The following is a 22,618-nucleotide window of genomic DNA, read 5'->3' on the forward strand; positions in this document are numbered from 1 at the left end:
TAAATGTTTGGTAGAATTCACCCATGAAGCTCTCTGATCCTGAGCTTTTCTTTGTTGGAGGTTTTTGGTTACTGGTTCAATCTGCTTACTAGTATAATTCTGTTCAGATGTTTTTTTTCTTCATGATTCAGTCTTGGTAGGTTGATATTTCTAGAAATTTATCCATTTTTTCTCGTTTATCCAGTTTGTTGTTATGTAATTGTTCATGGTAGTCTCTTATAATCCTTTTTATTTCTGTGGCATGAGTTATAATGTCTCTTCTTTCATTTCTGATTTTTGGTATGTGAGTATATGAGTCTTCTTTTTCTTCATTAGTCTAGTTTTGTCAATTTTATAGATTTCAAAAGACCAACTGTTTTTTTTAATTTTTTTATATTTTTGCTATTTTCTATTCTCTATTTTACTTATTTCTGTTCTAATCTTTATTATTTCCTTCCTTATGATAACTTTGGGTTTAGTTTTTTCTTTTTGTAGTTCCTTGAGGTATAAAGTTAAGTTATTGACTTGATATCATTCTTCTTTTATAATGTAGCATTTACCACTATAAGCTTCCCTTTTAGTATTGCTGTTGGTACGTCTGATGAGTTTTGGTATGTTGTGTTTTTGTTTTCATTTGCTTCGAGATATTTTCTAATTTCCCTTGTGCATTCTTCTTTGAGCCATTGGTTGTTTAAGATTTTATTGATTAATTTCCATAATTCGTGAATTTTCCAGTTTTCCTTTTGAAATCAAACTAGAAATCTAGGAATTCCTTTCAGTTTCTTGAATTTAGATGTCCATTTCCTTTCTCAGATTTGGGAAATTCTCAGCCATTATTATCACATTTCTTTGTCATTATAGACTAGATTTATATAAGGAGGAAGACCTTCACCAGTCAGCCTGGCTAGAGAATCAGAGGGCCTCTCCAGCATTTTCTTGTGGTATGTCATCTCTTGGCCTATGCGTATAATTTCCCGATTAGAAAAGTTTGCAAGTTTCTTTGTTAGGAATTCATAATCTCTTGCTGCTTCTGTTGTCTGTCCACAGTACTGCAAGTTCTCTGGTGCTACAACAAGTGGTGCTTCTTTGTTCTCAGCAACCCCCATACATTCAAAATATAGTGGTTCCCATGCCCTCCAAGTTAGGTGAGACAGAAACTAATCCCTCATATAGCCCCTGGAAAAGGTAGAACGTTGGACTTAAATTCCACTTTCATTTTCTCTCCCAAGCAAGAAATCACAAGTCGGGTATTTCCTCCTAGTCGTGCCAAGTTGTGCTGGCTTGAGTGAAGAGTTACCACAGGTGAAATGCAGTGGCTTTTCTTACCCATTTCTGTACAGCTGTTCTTTCCTTTGAGCTTTAGTGGGAGTCTGACATGACCTTGGGTTCTGCTTTGCTTCTCTTTTGAACCCAGCAGCCCCACGTGAGGAGTTCTCCTAGCAGATCACTTGCTTCCTTTAAGGGCAGATCTCGGCCGGGCGCGGTGGCTCACGCCTGTAATCCTAGCACTTTGGGAGGCCAAGGCGGGAGGATTGCTTGAGCTCAGGAGTTTGAGACCAGCCTAAGCAAGAGCGAGACCCCGTCTCTACTGGAAAAAAAAAAGAAAGAAAGAAATTAGCTGGACAACTAAAAATATATATAGAAAAAATTAGCTGGGCATGGTGCCACATGCCTGTAGTCCCAGCTACTGGGGAGGCTGAGGCAGTAGGATTGCTTGAGCCCAGGAGTTTGAGGTTGCTGTGAGCTAGGCTGACGCCACAGCACTCTAGCCCAGGCAACAGAGTGAGACTGCTGTGTCTCAAAAAAAAAAAAGGGGGGGGGGCAGATCTCTCACTTTAGGGCAAGAGTACAACCTCTAGCCACTTTGTTACAAGGTAGCATGAAAAAGGGCTCCCATATCCCCAGCTTTTCTGGAGACTGTTCCTTAATGCATTTACTTTAGTGCTGACTCCCAGGCCCAATCTTTTCCTTTTGTGGAGTTAAATCTGACGTTGGTCCCTCTCTGGGGTTTCTTTGGGAGGACCTGTGTTTGTCTCAGGTGATTTGAGCTACACTTTTCACTTCATTGGTCCTATCCTCAGAAGTCCTGGCAACTTCTCTTGTTTTCCAGTCTTGTTCCTTTTAGAATACATATTTCTGTCATTTTAGGGTACCCTTGGGAGTTGGAAGAAGTAGATGTTCATGCTTGGTCTACCATCTTAAAATGACAATCCCTGAGGTGGTTTTCTTAAGACCCTAATTCAGTAATATGTTTTCAATCTCTGCTCCATTGGTCATTTTTATTAATTGGCATTTGGCATGCTATTGTCTGATAATCAACAGAGGATACTTTTTAGAAGGAGTTTCTTTTGTTCAGTTGTGGCTGGGCTCTGAATAGAAAGAGATAACACTGCAGACACACCACTGTAGGAATCAAATTAGTTTTTCAGAATTCTAAGAATTCAACTCTAATTTGCATTTTCTGTTTTAGAAGAGACAGGGTTGGGGACACATTGTTACAAAACACAGCTGCTACTGCTGATCATATCACGAGTTTTCTAGTTTTTGCAGAATAAAATGGTTTCACTCTCTGTGCACCTGGCATGAGATTCCCAGGGTTTGACAGCCCTGCCATGACCAAAGGTGAGCGATGCTCTGATAGCAGAGCAGGCAGCACTTTACCGCTGGCACCGGAAGACATTTAGCTTCTCTGAGTGCTAATTTTCTCCAGTCCTGTTCTTTTTCCCTTTGCCTAGTGAGACATCCTATAATCATTGCTTAAAGCATACTGTTGTGAGGAGCCAACTTCTTTGTATTTATTGGTTTAAAAATTCTGCCCATCTCCCCACCCTACCCCCCACTGTTTCTTTTCTCCCTTACATTGTTTAGGATATAATTTTCCAAGTTTTAGTTTAAAAGAAAACTGTTGGTGAAGAATCACAATCATGGCCCATAAAATATCTTCACTTTTCATAGATAGGCTTCTTCCACCCAACTCTTCATTATGAGTGTATTTTTCTTCAAATATAAGTAGATTTCTATTTCATCTTAGGTTTTCTTTTATTTAAGTAAACAAATCAAAATGGGTGAATGCTTTTTAAAATTTTTTTTCTCAGATCTGTTAGCATAAAACCTTGGAACAAAATTACTATATGGAAAATATAAATAATATCCAAAAAATTGACTCTAAGAAATACAGTGCTATAAATGTTATTTAGGTTTCCAGGCTAGACCGCAGAAGCTTATTTAACCCATTATGATGCTCAACTTGAATTCTAGTTCCTGGGAAGAAGAAGCCAGTAAGAAGGGGATGAGGATAGGGAAGGTCTGACATACCCTTTCCTCACCATAGAGATAACATTGGTTCCTTTCTGCTTCTCTTTACCCCTCCTCCTTGAAACTGGTCCCCTGCTGCTGAAGCTGCTTTTATCTCTGCTATGGTGTCTTCCCACCCCACTCCCAAGTATTCGATTTTATTCGCCAAGGGATGGAGGACAGAGAGGAAGAATTTGCTAGTACCACCTAATTAAATTAATTAACTAATATCTGTGAATGGTTGATGCTCCTTAACCTTCCCAGGGATGTTTTCACTTTTAACGGAAGGTATGTATTAAAGCAAATAAACCTATAATTGGTGAAACTTCTGGGAGTTTAGCAAAGTAGGAGAAAAACCAGTATGACAGATTAGGGGAGGTTAGGAAGTGATGAACAAGGGCCACCATCTAAGCAGTCTGGCCCTGCATAAGTACTCTTTACATATTTGCAGTGTGAATGAATACAAAATGACTACTTTCCCCAGCTTCTTTTATTCTTGGTCTCCAATTAAAAAAGCAAAGTTCTCAGAGCTTCATTTTGTCTGATTTTGGTCTGTTTACTGGGCAAATGAGCAATCGTGACCAGATGGGCTTAGGAGCCTGGCAGGGCATACGTAATTTGTTTATTAAGTGAGGGATTCCTGTGTTCTTTTTTATGTAAGGTTTTTACAAACCCTTTATATAAGTAACTCATAACCATTAAAGATTAAAAGATCAAGAGATCACCCATAGTGCCATCATCCAAAGAAAACCATTGTGAAGATGTTACAATTTTAGGAAAATAAACTATAGAGAATTACTCATAAAATTACTCATGTTGCTATTAAGTGTTTAAACATTAAAATGGCCTCTTTTTTGATTAATATAATCAATACAAACTTTTTTTTAATTCATGAGAGTTTTATGAACATTTCACATGGAAACCACTGCACCTAAGTCTGTGGCAACCTTGCTTAGTCACCCAGTAGCCAGTCCTGGTTCCCAAAGACTTAACACACCTTCCAGATGCCTTACCTCCAAGAGAAGCATGTCCTTCCTTGTCAGGATGTTTTGTTTTGTCTTTTAGTTTCTGCCAAGACTCTGAGGAAGAAGAAATGGGTACAGATTTATTAGGATGGAAGGGGGCCAGTGACTTGATCATGGTGGGGCTCCGGCAGTTTAAGGCCACACAGTTTCTGAAAAGTATTGAAGATTTGTTTTTATCCACTAATTTATTTCTTGTCTGATATTTCCACTGAAGTGATTGCCTCATATACAATCATATCTCAGTACTCTATTGGAATGAAATAATGGCACAGTATAGCCCTTTCTGAATTATTCACTTAATCTTTGGAGATTATATCCAGATTCCTGTTAATTCAGTTAGTTTAGAATTTCAGCCTATGGTATCATCTGATCCATGCTGTATTATCTACTTGTTTTCCTACTAAAGACCCCTAATCAGTATCTTCCCGTGTTGTCTTTGATCATAGCATTCACATTTACATGAAGGCTGCCTGTCCCTGGTCTACTCTGGGTCTCTTGTCAATACCAGGCACTGCCTGGCCTGCTCTGGGGTTCTGCTGATTTTCAAGTCTTCTGATTGAATTATTGCTTGCTCTGACATCATGCTGATTTCCTTCACTATTTCATGCTTCTCCCAGGAGATATCTATTTGTTATTTATACATTGTCCTCCTCTTGAAAATATCACAGTAAGGATTTCATTTAATTTTTTTAATGGTCTTCTTTTTCTGTCAATAATTCAATGCAATATTTCTGAAAAACTGTTCCATCTCTTTCATTGATTTTCTTAATGCCTTTTAATTATTTCTTACCTTTAAAAACTCACAGCTTTTAATACTAAGTAGTTCCTGCTGTCACCACAGGACAGCTTTATTCCTTTGGTTGTTCAGATTTCTGTGGGTGTTGATCCTGGATCACAAGATGATGCTAGGTTTGGAGAAGCCATCAGTAGGTTGAGGCTGTACATCTGAAGAGCAGGATTACCCATGGAAGTCAACACTGTTGGCTTAATTATAAATCTCATACCATTATATTATGGGGAACCTTGTTATGATGCTGGTGTGGAAGGGAAATACATAGCCAAGTTTTAGGTTTCCACGTTCTAGTGGATACACTCTACGTTTCTGTGAACCTCCCCTACCTTACATGGAGTCAGCAGCATGAGGTTATAGTCATTCAATTAATCAATGTTTACGGATGATCACGTTATGAGAGAAACTGTACCAGACACTATCGAGGATGTAGAGGATTCAAGGTACCTTACGTTTGAGACACATGTATGCTTCATACAACTCAACCCAAAGCTCAACACAGAGGGATGTTTTGGGGCAGAGAATGGAATAATTCTCCAAATATTATACACTAAGATACATTATTAATGCACAGTCAGAAAAAAATTTTGTAGAACTTTGGAATAAACTTTATTTTTCTATAAAACATTAAGAGTAGCACATGATATCAATTTATAGGAATAACTGATTTTAAAAGAATAAAGCAGAGTGAGTCAATAATTATTGAATAGGCCACCGTGGGGTGGCCTAAATATAACTCATGGGTCCAGATGGTCTCTGGTACTTTACAGGCCAATAATTAGAAATTACCTAAGATTAATGAAAAGGATCCCACATTGCTTAGATACCAATTTATTTTCTTGCACATGTGGTCTAATGTAGCACATTGACACGTACTCTTTCTTGTTTTCAGCATGCACTCCTGGCTTTAAAGTTTATACTCGCGTTTGCCATACCTGATAAACCGCGGCATATTCAGGTGAAACTAGCCAGATTGGAATTTGAATCGTTGGAGGCGCTCAAGCAGCAGGTAAGAGCAACTGTCCTGAAAAATGAATGTATTTCTTTAGCAAATGACAGGAAACATAATTCAGAAGAATCACTCACAGCATTTACTTCAGCCTTGAAGTTACCCGTTTAAGTAAATACAAGAGGACTCCAGTTTAGGATGGCATAACAAAACCAAAATCCTAACAATATGAGCAACAAACAGGTTTAAAGACCTAAACTAAGCAAACAAAAATATTTAAGCAATGTTAAATAAAGAACAGTTAGCAAAAGAACGAGATAGAGATTTCTAAGACCGCTCTGGGACAGCTCCCCACAGTTTCTAGTTCTTCCCTCTGCAGCAACATTAAGTGAGGAAAAGTGAATAAATAGAATTCTGAGTAGTATCTTGCAGAGAGCAAGACATAATGAGTTTGGGTGGATAGAAGCAGCAAAAATTGCCATGAAAGGAGAAACTGCTCAGTAACTTCACATTCTACCAGAGACCACCCCCCAACCCCGCCAAAAAAAAAACCCATGCTGGAATTCACCATTTTAGTGATTTTCTGCATGTAGGAGAAAGAGAGCAGAGAGACAGAGGATTCCTAGATGTCCAGAGCGTCTCTCACTGCTTATCCCCAGTGTTACATAGGAATTTAAGCAACAACAAAATCAATAAGGCAATACTATCTGAGGGGACAAGCTCCGGGTCCGGGAGCTCTTGGACCCACACAGTCTCTTTGGCCTCCAAACCACTTTGCACAGGAATATTTCTTCTTATGTTTGGGGAGTTGGGAGGAAAAAAAATGTGAAGAGGACTCAGCCAAGCTGACCCTCTGATAGAAGCATGAGGGCCCCAAGGGTACTCACCCCTGACTAGGTGAGGTGACCTCAGAAGAGGACTTGTGATAAGAGTGTGGAAAAGAGGGAGAGCTTTTGGGCTGATCAGCCAGAGCCTGTGCTCATGTGCACGGTAGATGGGAAGAGTAAGTTGCCCGTGTCGCCTAGCGGTAGGGCAGGTTCACTTTTGGCATGTGGCTAGGCAGTATGTTTGTATAAAAAACAAAACCCAGCATTGTGCTCACTAGTGACACTCCAGAAGATTCCCAGCATTGGCAGGAAACCCATCATCACCATTGTTGTGGAGATACTTACCAGCGCAATTGTATAAGGGGAAGAAATAAGTTCAAGTAATGTGAAGAGGCAAGTTTATCATTACTGGAAAATTAGAGGATTATATATCTTAAAAACAATAGGAAAATTTGGTAAGAAGGCAGAGTATAAAGTTTGTATAAAATCACTTGTTTCCTTCCACAAGAAATAATAACCAGTTAGAAAATATTGAAGAAAAATTCACATTTATGAAAGAAACCAAATATAAAACCTTTTAGATGGTGACTTATGAAAACAATATGGATAGTATACATGAAGAATATTTTTAAAACTCTACTGGGATCAAAAGATTCTATCTTGTGAAAATGCAATGCCAGTTCAAATATGTGGAAATGAGCATTTGAAAATAGCAAGGAAACTTCTGAAAAAGAAGGAAAATGAAGACTCTAGTTCTGCCAGATATTAAAATATGTTCTGAATAATACAATAATTATAATAATTAAATACATTTTGAATAGGGAAGAAATAGACGGATTAGTGGAATAGAGTATAGAGTCCATAAATGGACCCAAATTAAACTGGGAATTTAGTTTATGGTAGAAGTAACATTTTATGTCAGTGGAAAAAAGCATTATTTGTTACACAGTTTGCTGAGCTTCCATTGATGACAAACAGCTATTTGGGAAAATTATTGTACTTTTATTTTACTTCATTCCTTTTGAACCCCACCCCACCCCATGCCACCAAATTCAGCCAGTTAAGAGATTTAAATGTAAAAACTTAAACCAAGCCAGGTGGGGTGGCTCACAACTGTAATCCTAGCACTCTGGGAAGCTGAGGCAGGAGGATTGCTTGAGGTCAGGAGTTCGAGACCAGCCTGAGCAAGAGCGAGATCCCATCTCTACAAAAAATAGAAAAATTAGCTGGGTGTGGTGGCATGTGCCTATAGTCCTAGCTACTCAGGAGGCTGAGGCAGGAGGATCGCTAGAGCTGAGGAGTTTGAAATTGTAGTGAGCTATGTTGATGCCACTGAACTCTTGCTGGGGCGCCAGAGCGAGACTCTGTCTCCCCCACCCCCAACAGAAAACCTTCAACCATAAAAAGTCTATTAAAAAGCCTATGTACATCTTTCAGTGGGAAATGCCTTCCTAATCAGGACACACAACCCCCAAATCATAGAATACTGTTAAAGAAAAGTACATGAAAATTTAGAACTTTATATGACAAAAATAATCAAAAGGTAAATTGAATAAACTGGGAGAATATTTGCATATATGACAAAGGGTTAATATTTTTAATTCAAAAAAGTTTCTAAGCATTACAGCTCTTTTAGAATTTGTCTAGCAGGTTACAGCTCTTTTAGAATTTGTCTAGACGTTCTTTTGTATATTATTGGCAGAGGTATAAATGGGTTCAACCTTTCTAGAATGCAGTTGAATCAAAATTTCAGTTACTCTGCAACACAAACTCTTACTATCGAAATGATTTTATCTGCAAAGTGTACCAAAATATAGCCATTGAAACATTTTTATTAGCAAAAATCTGGAGACAACTAAATTCCTCAGTAGAAGACTGGTTAAATAAGTTATAGTATATCCATATGATAAAATTCTATGAACCTGTTTTTGTTTAAAAAAATTTGTGCTGGTGTATATTTGTGTGCATTTGTGCATACTGCTTATTTTATTAAATGGAAAAAAGCAAGATACAGAACAGTGTGATCCACTTCTAGTCAAATTTTAAAGAAAAGAAGGAAAGGAGTGAAGAGAAATGTATGAATGCTATAGGTGTATTTGTTTTTGTTAGCAGGGCTCATAGGAAACCGAAACAGTAGTTACCTTCATGGAGAGGGATTAAGTAGTTTGCATTTTCTGACCATGTGTGCATGTATTATTTTTAAAGTCAACAGAAATTCTCTGGGAGGAGTGTTATTTGCCATTTGTTATCTGTATACTTTTCTGCACTTAAAACGTTAATGTAAGTAAATTAGGAATGAAGTCATCCCTCCTGTCGGTGGTGTGAATAATTTTTTAAACTCTTATGCCTCTTTGGAACACACGTGGGCACATCCTCCACACACTCTTCCTCCTTCTTCGTCCTTTTTTACAAACATTCATATATATTTTTTTAGAAAAAAATATAAACATCAGGTGATATTTTGAGTAGAATTTATTTTCACATAAAGTCTATTTTATACATAAAGTTTGAGGCCATAAATCAAATGTGGAAACTGAGTTGCAATATGAGGCCAAGTGGGATTTGTTTATAAACTCCTCTGCAAACCTCTCAGGTGAGGTCAGAGTGACACCAAGACTAGAGGACAGACCTGCAGGCTGTTAATTTGACACCCCAGTCAGTATTTTAAAGTACTTGCTCAGTTTCTATTGAAGAGGGGACCAGGACAACATGGGTGAGGGACAGAGAAGTGGAATGAATGGGAAGAGGGCTGGGCAGAACACAGCCACGCCAAACAGCCACACTCCTCACACTATGGAAGGAGCCCTGGGCGCAGACAGTTTTAAGACCTTGATTTTTAGATGCAACTTACAAGTCTACTCTTTCCTAAAACACAACTGCCCGAGGGTGCCCTGGTGTCCTGCCAGCTTTCCACATTGCAGAAGAAAGGCATGCCTGGCTTTCTTCTTGAACCCTATCCTGTGCCTCATTCCCAGGGCAAAAACCTCCCAGGTGACAGAATACCTTTTAAAACAGAGGTGTCAGGGGCTAAGCTACATTTCATAAAGGCACCCCAGTCTCTAGCCCACAAAACCAAATCTATCTCTTTAAGAGATGCATTTCTAAAATATATCCAAAAATCTATATTCCATAATTATTTATTTAATACATATTATATATATAAAATTTTTATCATTTATGCACCAGTGATACTTATAATGATCAGTCCAGAAGAAAATTTTAAACTTACAGAGAAATTTATGTCATAAGAAATTTTAAAAGATTTTAAATTTCAATTTATGAGTATATTATTGCAGCAAAGTATGAGAGAGTTCTTTAGAAAGACTTTCAAACAAAAGAAATATACTTTATTAGGATAAAATTCCTTGGGAGAAGTAGAAAGAAAATATGACTTTAAAAATGAAAAAAGGAAAAACAAAATTTATAGTATTGAGAGGATTCATGTATTTTTTTTAAATGGGTGATGGTAGATATCACATCACTATGTTATTTAAAATTCCTTGGATAGCTTTAAAAGAATGACTTAATAGTTTATTCTTAAGTGTCATTAATTACCATATGCTGTAAAATACATTTTTGCAACTAATTTATGATAAAAGATTTCAGATGTCAATGAGAGGGCACATAGCATCTAAAAACTGTAAGGAGTATGTAAAAAAAAAATTTTAATGTACATCATTGTCTCTGGAAGAGTTTTGGTTAGTCAGTTTTCTCCAATGATTACATTTCTGGTGAAGTTTTATAGATCAGGTCAGGCAATTTCCTAGCTGGTGCATACACATCTTAACTCCAGGTCAAGGAATGATCTTGCTTCATGTTAGAAAAGCTTTCTCCTCCCTTGGGATTTCATATTACCATGTGTTTGTCTGAAAAGCAAAGGATTTTTATTGATGTTGGATATTACCAACATGTCTCATGTTACTAAATACATTTACCTAAAGTCCCAATGCAGGGCTGTTATATTTGGGCTGTGAAGGATATGAGTTTACTATGGATATGGCTAAATGACCTCTCAAGTCATCCCACCTCTTAGATTCCCATATCTTCAGATACACTGTACCTGACAGTGAGGCAAAGCCCTAATTCAAAATTTATTTACCCTCATCTTCATTGAGAAGTGAAACACTGACCAAAATTCTCTCATACAGGTTGAGTATCCCTTATCCAAAATGCTTGAGACCAGAAGTATTTCAGATTTCAGATTTTGGAACATTTGCATCATACTTACTGTTGAGCATCCCTAATCTGAAAATCTGAAATCAGAAAAGCTCCAATGAGCACTTTTTTTTTTGAGCATCACACCAGTGCTCAAAAAGTTTTGGATTTTACAGAATTTCAGATTTTTGGATTAGGGATGCTTAACCTACACTACTTAAAAAGAAGAAAAAATCTAAAAGATTTTAAGTTTCTTTGGTGTTTTTTTTCTCGTGAGAACATAGATGTAATTCTGATTAACATCACCTTGTAAGAAAAGGTGATTTTTGTGCTGATTTTGCTGTTACTGTTCTGGAGGGACGGAAATGTCTCTCAGGTTTCTACTCAGTATACTTATCAAATGCTGTCAAACAGGACAGTCCTAGGTTGCTCTAAAGATGATTTCTAAATTTGTGCATGTGCAGCTTGAATGTTTGTGATCCATCATGGGGGCAGGAAGCAATGATGAGTGTTGTCAGGATCTCTTAGGTCCTTGCAAACCCAAGAAAAGCATTCCTTCCTTCCTGTCTACACCACACTTTTTTTTTTTCTTTTAATTATCAATCTGAGAACAAAAGGTCCAGGGTAAAATTTGGGCAGAAGATACCGTAGCAGCTGCTCCTTTGTGCTGTCTCTCTCGCTGACCCACGACTTTGCTGCATGGCCAGCACTGCTGCATGGGCCACCCTTGTTTGTGCTGCCATCAGGGAGAGACAAAGATTGTCATCATATTTCCTGTTTAGTCTCACTGCCTAGGCAGTCCTAGAAGGTCCAGAAGTTCACCCACTTAGTGCTTTTCAAAGACTCATATTCAGTGGCCGTGTCTTCAGTTTATTTGTCAAACTAGTGCCATCTCTAGGATACGGAAGTTTTTCTTTAATCTGACATTTAACTGTCTGGTTTGTAACTAAGCTAGCCTCGACTCACTGGGCTCTTCCCATGTACCAAAAGCAGAGGGAGCCTCTGCTACATCCCCTGGTTGGTTTCTGGGCTCAGATCAGAAATGGAGTTATTGAAAATATTTAAGAATAAATCTCATTAATACCTGGCCTATCCCTGAGCTCTCACTGTAAAGTAACCAGAAATTGATAGTAGGCTTGTCAATGGAAATTATGATTACTTACAAATAAATATTATGCTTAATTTATATAATTTAAGTCATCAGACAGTTCTTAAATGGGATTGTGCATTTTAAATGTAAAACTTTTGAAAAACACATGTCTAGACCCTGCACCCTAAAGATTCTGATTCCTTAAATTGAAGGTGGGACCCAAGGACCTACATTTAAAAAAAAAAAAACCTCCTGTTTCTCCATACCCGCTTCCCCTAGTCCTCACACCCTAGCAAAGATGGATCCCAAGCACGGCCATGGGAGTGCCAAGAACAAGCAGGTTCTGGGCCAAGTTCTGCTACTGTGAATGAGTCAGGTGGCCTCTTTGCACCTCAGTCTGGCTGTCTGTCTGTCTTTCTTTCTTTCTTTCTTTCTTTTTTTTAAATAAAATGAATGGCAGGATTCCATGGTCTATCGGAAGGCCCAGAAATCTCCATTTTTAACCAGCACTTAAAGCGATTCTGGTGCAGGATCCCTGGAGCCCATTTGGGGCAGTGCTCTGTGGGTTCCACCATTCCTCCCGGCTTGTGATAGGAGGGCGGTGGTGGAATGCTGGAATGAATGTGGGAAGGGAATGTACTGAAAACACAGCTTTTTGGGGTATCAACTAGGAAACTATGTGGTGTTTCTAAATATATAGGCAACTTAGATATACTTGAAGGTGAGAGGCAAACTGGGGAAAATAAAATAGTTTGCTTTGCAAAGGGCATTTTCAAATGATTAGGCTTCAGTCGGCTGAGACCTTTATGAATTCTAGACAGTAAATATCATCGTAGTGATGCCCTTTTATTTCTTTTCAAATTGATTTACTCAACTCTCAGTCACTTTAAGATCCAATTAAAAATAGAAAGGATTCTTATCCAGGAACCTTTGATAACTCGGTGGCCTGGAGCACAAGGACACAACATCCTTAACGCAGCCACCACTTAACGGGCCTCTGGGCAGCCAGCCCTCCTGGGAGCCCAGAGCACACACAGAAGCCAGGCAGCAGCGTCTGCCTGGAGCCTTGGAGAAAGAAAGCAGCCTCAGGAATCAGCTAAGAGAACAAGATAAGCACTTTTAAAGAGGACACTGCAATACTAATTATAGCCCTCAAGGGCCTCAAATCAGGTATGGGACCCTTGACCTCACAGGCCACTTGGGCCAGTCCTCATCACATATTGTCTTTGTTTTCTAGGGTTAAGTATATTTAAACCATTTTTTCCCAACATTTCCTAAGAGCTTCTGAACTTTTCTGACCCTACATCTGTGCTCTCTAGTTGTGGTAAAAATATAAATATTTTCAATGGAATCTAAACTTTCACCACAACTAGAGAGGAGAGCACAGATGTATGGTCCGTTTCCCAGGGCCCCAAGTCAGGTCCAGGTCCAGTAATTTTGAGATAAAGGCACCAGAGTTTACAGTGTTTTGAGCATATGGGTGGCTCATCTGAGCTGGCCTCTCCCTTCCTTACTGAGTCAGGTGGTTTGTCTCAGAGCCCTGTGCAGTGAGTGACTTGACCTTCTTTTGTTAGTCTCCCAAGCACTCAAATGGGGCCAAGGAAAATGGTGCTGACCATGCAAGGTTGAGGTGAGACTGGAATGAGGCAATCAGTGTGAGCAAGACACAGCATGAAGTGGGGCAGTGGGTGGCATGAGGATGGTGAGGGAGGAGGAGGACCACCTTATGAGGTCACTGGGTGAAGCCAGCAAGAAACTTTAGGATAAAATGGTACCCTAACACCAGATTTGCATGGTGAGTTGGGATTCCATCTTTGCAGCAGTCTCACCTGTTTTCATGGCCTAACACAGCTGGCCGTAATAACCATAAGGGGAGTAACAGCAGGCAGGCAATGGGTGGGAATGTGAGCCAGGCACTGCGCTAAACCTTCCGCATGTGCCAGTGACCCTGCAGAACAGTTCCTGGGGATAGAATCTGTTAGCCATTTGCAGGTGATTTTTCACACAGTAGATTTCTCTCCAATTGATAAATGATAACCTTCTTCAAAGGTGGTTGATGCACTAACAAACATTAGCTCCCATGCACCTCTTTAGCCTCCTCACCTGTCACTCTTTCTCTTACTTGTCTAGAGGACTGCCAAGCTATTTTGTGACTCTGCCCACCTGCATACCTCCCTCTGTGGTCAGCTTCACAGACCCCACCTCCTGAGGAAAGCCTTCCCCTCATTGTGTGACATAGGGCCCAGTGCCCATTTCTGCACATTCACCCTGCTGTAGTTGGTTCTGTCCCTGTAAACAATCTATGTAAATTGCTACTTATCTCATTGTTTCTCAAAGCAAAATTTCCCCCAGGGTCAGGCAATGCCTCACTTACCCCAAATCCACTCACCCACAGGCCTGGTGCCCAGCAGACTCTGAATAAATCTCCACTTAATCAAACTGAGTTTGTTGACTCATACATAGTTCAGAAGCCAATATATTAAATAAATGACAAATGATGTCCTTGGACAAAAAAAGAAGAGTCTTAAAATAGATACTTGGCAAAACTGGAAACAAGCTCATATGTCTTTCTGGGATCACTGGGAAAGAGAACACATTCTGAGAAATTACATGTGAGCACTTTACAAGGACCCCATTCCTAGCCACAGTAAAGTTCAAATCCTATTTTTTTTTCTTAAAAAAACTGACTGTGGTTGATATTGGTAACAAGGGTAGCTCCCTAAGACTATAAAATAGATCCAAGTCAAGCCAGATAGAATTCTAAACAGTTTGTACTTTGCACTTATACTTGTTAGCTAGAAAACTAGCTAACAAATCCAGACTCTAGAACAGTCATTCTCTTACCACTGATGGTAGAGTATCCCTGCCCTCTGCCCCCTGCCCCCCGCCCCCCATATCTTCTGTTCTTACTGGAGAAAAAGTCTTTAAAGTGCATGGAGGCATCCAGATAGTACAATAAGACTACAGCTTTTCTGATCATTTTTGTCTTTCCCAGTAAACAATCTATGTAAATTGCTACTTATCTCATTGTTTTTCAAAGCAAAATTTAAAATTTATGTATCTTAATTTCTCCCCCCCCCCAATATAAGAAAAATGGTCAAAGGAGAACCAAGTTTATTTTTACTTGTGGAAACTACTAAATGGACCATGAAAAGGGATAAAATTTAGCATTTTTCTAGTCACCATGTCAGTAGATGTGAAGCTGTGATGGGAGGGCCTGGAAGCACAGGTGCCCTCCACAGAGAAAGGCCCTGGGCCACCGTGCTGTCCAAGTGATGGCCGTGGGCTCTGGACCGTGTTCACAGGTCATTAACATGTATCTGCATTTGTAAAGAAAAAAGTCACCCCATAATAAATTATTTTAGAGATTTCAGAATGTTTCAAACTGTATATTTAAGAACAAATATATGTACATATATTTTTTTTAAGTTGAAGAACTTTAAAAGAGTTCCAATCTCAGGTTCTGTATTAGATTAACAGTTACAGTGCCCTGAGGGCTGACACATGTGAGAGTAGCTCTTCCTTTTGCAGGTAAATGCCTGGGATTGACTGTTACGTATCCATTTATTTACTTTCTACTAAATGTCCTAGGATATTAAAAGATCATATTGTTAGATGAGAAGAGTTATGAGGATGGATGGTGGCGATAGTTATATTTAATACCACTGAGCTGGACCCTGAAAATTAGCCTAAGATGGTAAATTTTGTTACATGTAGTTTACCACAATAAAAAAATAATAATAAAATTTTTTAAAAAGGTTATACCGTTGGCACATCAAGTTCAAAGATTTTTGTCTGTGGCTACTAGACTAGAAGCTTTGGGGGAGCAGGGTTACTCTAGACACATGGAATTTATGTTTGTTGAGTGAGTGAGTCCTTAAGTGGACATCATTAGAGTTAAAGCCCATCCCTTTGTGCGTTTTTCTACTACTGAATGCTAGTCCTTTGACTTTGAAATTACCCTATGTGTGTTATTTTTCCTATTAGATTTAGGAAACCATTATTGAACACTTACAATGTGTAGGAAACCACACTTTTTTTTAAACTTTTGTTTTTAATTTCTAGTAAATTGCTAAAATAGGAAATCTTTTATTTAATATACTAATCAGCATCATTTTTCCATTGCTTTCCAGTGCTACTAGATCTTGCGGATATGATTGCATAGTGTACCATGCAGTGAATGTAGCCCAGAGAGATTGGGCTGAAAATATAGTGATTGATAGACTAGGAAATGTAGACTTTTAAAGTAAATCCCTATGAACAGCACATTTGGTGGTTTGTCTCTTTCTCCTAAGAACAGAATGTAGCAAACAAGAAATGTTTGGATTTAAGAACACTTTGAAATACCACCTAATTAAAAGAAAATAATCACTTCACACTAAAGAATGGTTCTGAGAACATAAATAGTAATATTACTGTGAATCCATACATAAGTCAAAATGAAAAGACAGATACTAAAATTCAGCAACAAACACTGAGTACATTCTATGATCAAAACACAAAAATATAACATATCAAAAATTCCCTGTATCATATAATTGTCAAATGTTAGAGTTGAAAAATTCTATAGAAATGATCTTGTCCCAAACCCTGATTTTATAGATTAAAAAATGGGTCTCCAACTGTGGTTGTCAGCTTCCAAGGTGGTCTCCAGTGATCCCTGCTTCCTAGTATTTATACCCTTGTGGAGTCCCCTCCCACCTTGTGTCTTGGTTGGTGTGTGTGACCAATAGAGAGAATACTGCAGAGATGATGGTATTTCTCTTCTGAGGCTAGGTCATAAAAAACATGATGGCTTCTGCCTTCTTATCCCTCTTGAATCACCTGCTCTTGGGAAGCTAGCTGCCATGTCGTGAAGACACTCAAGCAGCCAGAGAGAGGCCCACAGGACTAGGAACGTAGCCTGTTGCCAACAGCCATGTGAGCAAACGATTTTAGAAGCAGATTCTCTGAGCCACAAGTTAGCAAACCTTTTCTGTAAAGAGCCAGATAATAAATATTTTAGGCGTGTGAGCCATATAGTCTCTATCACACTTACTCAATTATGACATTGTAGTACAAAAACAGTCATAGACAATATATAAATAAAAGACAGTGGCTTTGTTCCAATAAAACTTTATTTATAAAAACATGCTGTGGACCACATTTAGCCTATGGATGGTAAATTGCCATTCCCTCCTTTAGCCTCAGTTAAGCCTTCAGATGACTACAGTTCGTGCCTCCATCCTGACTGCAGCTTCGTGAGAGGCTCCAAGCCAGAGCCACCAACTGCTTCCAAATTCCTGACTCGTGGAAAGTGTGAGATAATAAATGCTTGCTGTCTTAGGCTACTAAATTTTAGGGTAATTTGTTATACAGTAGTAGATAACTAATGCCCCAGTAATCCAAGAATGGAGACTGTGTGAGAGATGAACGAGGTTTGGCTTTGAGTTGATGTTGAAGCTAGGTGATGGTCCATGGGGGTTCATTATCCTCTCTATTTTTGCATAATGAGAAGTTAAAAGAAAAAAAGGAAAAGAAAGATAAGTGGTTTGTCTAAAATCAGACCATCAGTAAATCGCAAAGTCTCTGGCTCTTCAGTCCCGTGTTCTCTTGGCTACTTCTTCCTCCTAGTAACAGCCTGTAAAGATTTAGCCATTTGACTAAGTCTTCCCCCAAATTCTTTACCTCCTTAGTATCTCCAAGTTAATATCCAAGATGGTTCTTTGGATTTTGATATCATTGCTGTTGTTGAACCATCCTTGAGACCTCTTTATACTGTAGACCCTAAAATTATCTCTGAGAGATGGAGCCTTGTTCAGACATCTACAAAATTTTACCTCAGTGTGACCTGGAACATACTACTACTGAAAATTTACATTCTTATGTGACTTTGCTGGTGACAGAGCACTAGCAATCCATTATCTTAATCCTCACACAGCCTATAAGGATAGGCCTGTCAGGTCTCACTACAGCATTTTATATTTGACTTTAAATAAATGCACTCTGTGAAAATGTCTAGCACAGTGCTTGGCACATAGTAGGTTCTATATAAATCAGTGAGTTTACCCTCCTTTTAAAATCCTTTTGAAATTGGAAATGATCCTAGAAGGGTTTTAATTGGTATTATAAATAAATTCATGAGTTGATTGATTGTTAGGTACACAAAATGGATGTTTGAAATAACTTGGTTTTTGGTTGTATCTACCTCCCCAGAGTGGTTGATTAGTGACAGTAATCTGAATTTGGTTGGATTAAGAGGGTAATTTTGGATTATTCTAGAATCCTGTGGTTTTTTTTTAGGATAACGAGGAAATAAGATTTAGTATTGAATTTTGACAGTGTCATGTTTTTTGGACTTTTAACCAGATGTCCCTGGTGATGTCATTTATAAATGAGATAAAACTATATGAATAAGGCCTCACAAGAAAGTGGTGGGAGAGCAAAAAGCAGAACACCAGACCTGCTAAATGCCATTGGATTGAGAAATTCAATTCACAAATATATCGTTTCCTCCCCTTTTTCCCTTCAAAAGTCTGTTTAATATTGTATTTTCCTACTCTAAAAATGTGGTTGGAACAAGTAAAATTTTTCCCCCATAAATTTTTGAGTTTTGGGGGTTTTTTTTGATGGCTATCCTTTTAGATAGAGTTTACAAGGCAGTTATTATCTGCCTGGTAACTTATCAAGACTGTAATTTTAAATTCTTAATCTCTCATCTTTCCCCCAAACCAATTTGGAAAAAATCTCTTACCATTTTTTATTGTAAAATAAATGGATCTCAGTGTTCTACCCAGTTCTTCATCCAAGTTGCTTTAAGCAGTGTTTATATGGGTAGATTTGCAGAGTCTTTTGTTTGAATTGTCCTGGAAAAAAAAATGATAGGCATATTTTTAATTTGCAAGTCTGGTTTTAGTCACAGGCACAAGAGAAAATGAACTGCCAAGTGTCTGGAAAATGCAGCTTCAACCCCCTTTACTTTCACATGTGATTAAATATTGTTTTGATTAGAAACAGAATATAACTAGGTTACTTTTTTTTTTTTTAATTCTTGGACTCATGAATTCACTTTTTTTAATGTGTGTTATGGAAAACCATTTCCAAAAACATCAATCTAGGTTATTTAAACTATCCATGATAGCTGTCCGCACATCATTTCTGTGAAAATGATGTGTATGATTTAACAATTGCAATCAAAGAATCTTGCTAAGGAATTGTCATTTTTATTTGGTCTGTACCAAAACATTGGCCCTAAATGAAGCATTTTGGTTAGCTGAGGACATAATCAAAATGCACCAGGAGCAGGGTGGTGGTTTGCATGCCTTGGTGTTAATTAAATGGCTGTTGGAGTCAGGTATATTTGTCTGCTTTTGCCATTACTAAGTAACCCTGGGCAAGTTGCCAAACCACTCTAGGCCTCAATATTTTCCTCTGTAAAATGGGTAAAAAGATAAGAACAACCATACAGGATGAGCAAGTAGAGTCAGGCTCAGGTCGGTGACTCTAGTCTATGGCTTTTCCACCATATCAGTATCTGGAAGATGCAGAATGAACAGAGCAGATGGTTGTAAATAACACAGAATTCTTGATTAAGTGTTAACAAGAACTTGTTGACCATTAGGGGATAAAAATACTTCCCTCCTGGGAGATGGGTGGTTTTAATATTATAGCCTGAGAGATCTTCCAGAAGAGAAGCCCCTACCTACTTTGGAGATTACCTGCTTTCTGTCAAGAAGCAGTCTTAGATCCCTTCCAACCCTATGATTCCTTAAAAATATTTGCTATTGAGCTATATTTTAACCCAAAACAGGTCATGTTGAAATGCTAATTAACCAAACTAATTTGGATTTCAAATGAATTTCTGGAAACGAAGAGTGGTATAAAGTCACACTGGGAAGTGGCCTTCCTTCAAAAATTACTAGGAGGCTCTTGTTGAATAGCTCTTTTTGGGCTCACGCTTGAAAGAGTAAGTTTGCTCTCTTGATAGCAGAATTCCCAGAGTCCTTGACTTGAAATAAATTAGAGCATGGAGTGTCTAAAAGAATAATGACGTTAGTTTAACAGGATCGAATTGAGCTCCAAGTATAGTATGCTATACAATCTTATGTGTATATCAATAACTATTAATTTTTTTGCTCCTTTCAGCCCATTTTCATCATTTTCTTCTTTTTTCTGTTCTTCAAGAAAGGGAAAAGGGCTAAGTGCACAGAGCAGCCATTCTTTGAATCTGATGTTATCTGAACTCCGTTCTTTTAACCTTCTTTTTTTTTTTTTGTATTTGTGCTATATTTGCAAGATCCTCTTTTCTTTTCTTTCTTTCTTTTTTTTCTTTTCTTTTTTTTTCTTTTTTCTTTTTTTTTTTTTTGCTTCATTTTCTTTTAGTAAATTATCCTGCCTTTTTTTTTTTTTTTTTTTGGTCTGTTTATGTTTTCAGATACTCATGCATCCCTTTTTTATTCTGGTGGTTCTCTCCCAATTTTCAAAGCTCTTGGTCTCAAACCCTTCCCTGGAATGGTCTGAGGCCTTGTGGTCTCTGCTTTCAACCAGAGTTCCAGCCTGGGAAGCTGTGTGTAGAGGATGATTTCTCTCATCGAGTCTGCCTCCTCATTGTCTGGGTGGAGTTCAGAGCCCTGGGGGTCCTCACTGGAGCCCTCCCAGTGCAGCCAACCCTGGTTGGGGCCTGGGAGACATGCAGGCTACTTTCCTGGTAATAGCCAGCAAGGTGAAGATAGATCTAATGCAGATCCTGCCGTTAGGGATTCAGCCCTGCAGCCCATTTAAGTCATTCACTGTCCTCTGAAGAAAATGGCCTGCCTCTGTTGATGATCATAAACTAATTCACTTTTAAATCTTGCAGACAGAAGTATAATAAAAAGTAGGGTGAGAAGAAACAGGAAGCAGAGAGTGGAGCATGTGAGCTCTGAGTAGTGGAAGCTGCCTCCTGCTACATCAGGATTGTTTTGTCTCCAAGTCTCTACCGTAGTAAAGATATTGTTTGAGATTACAGTGCACATACTGTCCATTGTTTGAACAAGGCAAGGAATTTGTCATTTGTATGACTTCTTTCATTTGATCAAAGAAAGAATACTCTAACAATGAATGAGAAGTGATGTCAAGAGGATTAGCCAGCCCTCACCATGGAGATGAGCAGTTGACTCAGAAGTGCTAGGTGCACTCTAGAATGGGAACAGCTTTGCAGGGTTGGGAGAGTAAGTGCACAGATGCTCCAGAGCAGCTGGGCCAGCGCCTGGCTCCTGACAGTGTGCTCAGCCACTGCCAGCATCGCTTCCCTGTGCGGTGGGAGCCATGAGTCTTGGCAGTTATCTCTAGTCCCCTCCTTTTGCACATTCTCCCAAAACCCCACATCAGCATTCCTGATCTGCCGTAGTTCTGATGCTGTGTCATCCGCTGCTCCTTAGGCTCCCTCAGACTCCTTTCTGGCCATGTGTGCTTGGTTAGAAGGTGGTTAAGTGGTACCAAGCTGGAATTGTTGTGGGAGGGCAGAGTGGGTTTAATTCTCACGCATGTTTGTTTATGGCCTGGTTGTTTTTCCATCTCTAGCTTCAGGAATTAGAGCCATCAAATGTCAGTTTATGGCCGGGCGCGGTGGCTCACGCCTGTAATCCTAGCACTCTGGGAGGCCGAGGTGGGCGGATCGTTTGAGCTCAGGAGTTCGAGACCAGCCTGAGCAAGAGCGAGACCCCATCTCTACTAAAAAAATAGAAAAGAAATTATATGGACAGCTAAAAATATATATAGAAAAAAAAAAATTAGCCGGGCATGGTGGTGCATGCCTGTAGTCCCAGCTACTCGGGAGGCTGAGACAGGAGGATCGCTTGAGCTCAGGAGTTTGAGGTTGCTGTGAGCTAGGCTGACGCCACGGCACTCACTCTAGCCTGGGCAACAGAGTGAGACTCTGTCTCAAAAAAAAAAAAAAAAAAAATTGTCAGTTTATGACAGTCCAGATACCCCTATTATTTGGACTTAGTTTTAAAATACATACATAAAATACATTTAAAAAAAAAAAAAACACTTTCCATCCATGATACTTAGGTCTTATCCTGTCCACAGACACAGGAAGCTCAAATCAAACAGTTTAACTGTACAAAGGAGAAACCACATGCTTGTGAGTTAATTATATCCTAACACAGTGGCAATCTCAGGAAGAAATAGTTGGTTAGCACACAGCTAATCCCCGTGAAACTAATTTTTCTGTGAAACAGTAACTCCAAAATGCAGTGTTTTGGAGCCCTAAAATACAGGCTGAGGCATTTTTAAATGGTCCTCCATTAGACTTGAAACCATCTGCTTGTTTGTAGCCAAAGTATAAATTTTCCACTGTTCTAAGTACCGTGACGCTGGTATCACTCCAGAGAGAAGCAGCACCACGGGAGCCCTGTGGAAGGGCTCCTGCCAGCCCTGCTCCGACAGGCACTTCAGCTTCATTGCCATTGATTTGATTAGGGACAGAGAACCAAAGAAAAATACAGTATCTACTCAGAATTGAGCTCCACTCTCCTAATATTCGAT

The 22,618-nt window shown here is 38.9% G+C and overlaps 1 protein-coding gene and 1 pseudogene across 8 annotated transcripts in view; both read left to right on the forward strand.

Annotated features, from left to right (window-relative positions):
- The window catches only part of ANO10 (anoctamin 10), a 203,462-nt gene that overhangs the window by 142,196 nt on the left and 38,648 nt on the right, over positions 1 to 22,618 (forward strand). For 6 of the 8 annotated variants that reach the window (XR_011233899.1, XM_069473554.1, XM_069473559.1 and 3 more), the window contains one exon: positions 5,981 to 6,097. The exons of the other annotated variants lie outside the window; for them this stretch is intronic. Coding sequence is in view for 5 of the 6 variants with exons in the window: in XM_069473554.1 (XP_069329655.1) it covers positions 5,981 to 6,097 (117 nt within the window). In the remaining variant the exon portion in view is untranslated. The remainder of the gene's footprint in view (positions 1 to 5,980; positions 6,098 to 22,618) is intronic. 8 annotated transcript variants of the gene reach the window in all.
- Positions 8,481 to 8,526, forward strand: LOC138388948 (U7 small nuclear RNA; annotated as a pseudogene).

This window comes from Eulemur rufifrons, chromosome 7, assembly GCF_041146395.1.
Source record: "Eulemur rufifrons isolate Redbay chromosome 7, OSU_ERuf_1, whole genome shotgun sequence".
NCBI classification, from domain to species: domain Eukaryota; kingdom Metazoa; phylum Chordata; class Mammalia; order Primates; family Lemuridae; genus Eulemur; species Eulemur rufifrons.